Source organism: Saccostrea cucullata, unplaced genomic scaffold (assembly GCF_032062105.1).
Source record: "Saccostrea cucullata isolate Sc308-1 unplaced genomic scaffold, CSIRO_AGI_Scuc_v1 ctg4193, whole genome shotgun sequence".
NCBI lineage: Eukaryota > Metazoa > Mollusca > Bivalvia > Ostreida > Ostreidae > Saccostrea > Saccostrea cuccullata.
The window spans coordinates 31,574-35,176 of record NW_026939959.1 but is presented as its reverse complement, the minus strand read 5'-3'; the positions used below and the strand labels follow the sequence as shown (position 1 = coordinate 35,176).

The window sequence follows — 3,603 nt, the reverse complement described above, 5'->3', positions numbered from 1 at the left end:
CTTCACATTTCATTGTTCCTTATGTTACTTTCGTTCAAGCAAACGCTCAGCTGCCTCTGTAAACCCCTATTGCGAAATGTCGGAATTGACAGAGACCGCCGCCATTAAGATCACGCTTCAGACTTTTGAATGTTAATATCTCGAGTTCGAATTCATCAATTTACAAACAAATTATATATTCAGCCTAATGAGAAAGGTTTCTATCAACCATACAAATATGATTTGAAGATATTGAAAAACAAAGAAGTTGAAAAATTCGACTTTTTTTCTTTGCATGCCGTTACGACAGGAAGTAGAGACGACGTACAAAAGATCGCGTCTTCGATAGTTCTTATCACGATCTATAATCCCTGAAAGTTCCACAGTGATACCTTTAACCGTTCTTTAGATTATCCACGAACAAAATGTCAATTTAAAATCAGATAATTGTCCGTCACTTGGCACCAGAAAGGAATTTCCAAAAAATCTCCAGGATATAGTAACTGCAGATAGCAACACATTGTTCCTGCAAATTTCATAAAAATCCATGCAGTAGTCTTCGAGAAATCACGTGCACAAAATTTGATGGTCAGAAATATTATAATTATAATGAGCTCAGGCGAGCTTCAACGCCTTTTGCGCTGGAAAGATATAGACTCAAAAAAGCAATTAAGCAATCCTTCCTCTACCTTCACTGAAAATCTCAAGTCAATATCTTCATTCGTTTTTTAGTAATTGCCCGGACAAGCTGACCCTTTTAAAATCAGTAAATCGTCCATATCTCACGACCGGAAGTGACGACGTACTTATAAAAAATTTCCAATAAGGTTCAGACCAATATCTATCAGATCTGAAAGTTTCGTGAAAATCGACCAAGCCGTTTCCGAGAACTCGCTTGCACAAAAATCGGTAAGAAAAAAAATAATAATAATAGGGAAAAAGAAACCGAACGAAAACAATAAGGTCTTCCGTTGGAAACGGAAGACCTTAATAATAATAGGGAAAAAGAAACCGAACGAAAACAATAAGGTCTTCCGTTGGAGACGGAAGACCTTAATAATAAGAAACAGACTAAAAACAATCTGTTCCCCAACTTCGTTTGGGGAACATAATAAGAAACAGAGTAAAAACAATATGTTCCCCAACTTCGTTTGGGGAACATAATAAGAAACAGAGTAAAAACAATATGTTCCCCAACTTCGTTTGGGGAACATAATTAATTGGTACCAAAAGTAGGGTATTCTCACTGGAAAACAATTGTGAAATTTGAAAGTAAGCTAATGTTAAAGGTTTTTAATAAGTACAAAAATCTCTAAGGTCAAGGTCAAAAGGTCAATGTAATTAGTATCAAATGAAAGGTCTTGCCACATAAAATACTTATGTAGAGCATGAAAGCCCTAGCCCTAACCGTTCAGAAGTTATGGTTAACGTTCAATTTCTTAAAAAGTAGGTCAAACTCCAAGGTCAAGGTCAAAGGGTCAAAGTTATTGTTATCAAATGAAAAGTCTTGTCATAAGGATCAAATATGTAAAGTATGAAAGCACTAGCCCTAACTCTTTAAAAGTTATGGTCAAGGTTTGCTATTTTAAAGTAGGTCAAGCTCAAAGGTCAAGGTCAAAGGGTCAAGGATCTTCATATTCAATGAAGGGTTTTCACACAAGGATTACATATATGAAGCATGAAAGCCCTATCTCTTACCGTTCAAAAGTTATGGCCAAGGTTAAAGTTTTTTCACAAGTATAGAAATCTACAAGGTCAAGGTCAAAGGGTCAAGGTTGTTGGTATCCAATGAAAGGTCTTTTAACAAACATTACATATGTGAAGTATAAATGCCCTGGTGTCTACAGTTCAAAAGATATGGCCAAAATAAAATTTTGAAATTTTCATATAAAAGTGGGTCAAACTCCAAGGTCAAGGTCAAAAGGTCAATTTTGGTGGTACCCAAAGAAAGGTCTTGTCACAAGGAATACACATATGAAATATGAAAGTCATAGCTCCACTTAATCAAAAGTTATGGGCAAGGTTAAAGTTTTTGCGGACAAACAGACAAACAGAGAGACAGACAGACAGACAGACAGACAGACAGACAGACAGACAGACAGACAGACAGACAGACACGACAAAAACTATATACCCCCGAAACTTCGTTTACGGGGGCATAAAAATTCTGTAAGCAATACATAGTTTGAACTTTATACATTGTAAATCAGCGTTCTCAACCTTCGGTCTGTTCGTGACCAAACCGTACATATATCCCGATAGATGTACTAAAATGATACCTTTTATTTCTTAGATATGTTGAAACAAAAGTGGAGAGAATTTATATCTGTAGAAATATACTTTATTTCTAAATATGTAACAGATTTTAAGTCGTCAATTTCCGATGAACAAAAAATTGATGGGGACAAAAAAGATATAATTTAACACACATCGAATACCATTTTTCCATCAGAGAATTATATAACCCGGGATCTTATCTACACCTCACTGCCGGAATTTACCGGAATCGGCCGAAGTTCCCGGTGACACTAACCTTGTTTAATAGTAGTTTTTCTTGTAGCCCAGGCCACGCCCGTACATTCCGCCCCCGTACGACGGATAACCTCCTATTCCGCCACCGATCATTCCGCCCCCGTACATCCCTCCGCCATAAGGATATCCGCCCCCGTACATTCCACCCCCGTACATCCCGCCCCCGTACAGTCCGCTCCCGTACATCCCGCCTCCGTAACCCGGATATCCGCCCCCGTACATTCCGCCTCCGTATGGATACCCGCCTATCCCCCCGCCGTACATGCCTCCACCGTAAGGACTGGGGTAACCGTATCCCCCGCCCATTCCGTAGCGGTAACCCCCAATGGCGCCGCCCCGGGGTCCGGAAATATAACCTCCCTGGATCCTGCCATAACGGATACCGCCTCCTCCATATCCCGGATAGGTACAGGTTACACAGGTAAGCGTCAGGGCTACACAAACGATTGAAATCAGGATCTTCATTATGCTTCTGGAAATTGAAAGGAAAACGAAAAAAATATACCACTATGATTTTTAAGCGATTAGCCCTATATTTCTTTTAGAATTAGAAGCAAATAAGAAGTATTAGTAAAATGTATATGTTAATTATGCTTTTGAATAAACAATGTTGATTACAGGCTGATGTAGCTGTTGCACCCCCCCCCCCCCTTTGGATTTGCAAAAAAGAAAGAGAAATAAGAAAGTTCCAATTTATTGTTGTGTTTTTACTATAGAAAATGTAAGGTGAAAGGCTAATGTTGTTATATATAAAGAAATTCGGTTGTTAAAACAAAATAAAACCCCATCCCTTTACAAAATAGGATTTTCAGGTTCGGAGATTTATTTTCCTGCCTTTTTCAAAAACTTTATGGTAATGTATACAAGCACTTTTTCCCAGATTGATCAACGTCCCACTTTCAAAAACCATACTCCACCCTGTATCGATATTCTATTGAGTTATTTTACTATATGTATGTGCACAACGTACGTTTCAACTTTTTTCGCCTTCAACCCCCCTTTTGAAAATTATTAAACACCCCCCCCCCCTTTGAAAAATTTCTGAATCCGCGCCTGCATAGCATAAATAAAGATATTCATGTATTTATTTAT

The 3,603-nt window shown here is 38.2% G+C and overlaps 1 protein-coding gene across 1 annotated transcript; it reads right to left on the bottom strand.

The window, feature by feature from the left end:
• Positions 1-2,517: 2,517 nt before the first annotated feature.
• Positions 2,518-2,989, bottom strand: LOC134254340 (acanthoscurrin-2-like). Its single transcript, XM_062736863.1, has one exon. It carries the CDS (start codon positions 2,974-2,976, stop codon positions 2,518-2,520), a length of 459 nt encoding a protein of 152 aa, XP_062592847.1. The 5' UTR covers positions 2,977-2,989.
• Positions 2,990-3,603: the final 614 nt, after the last annotated feature.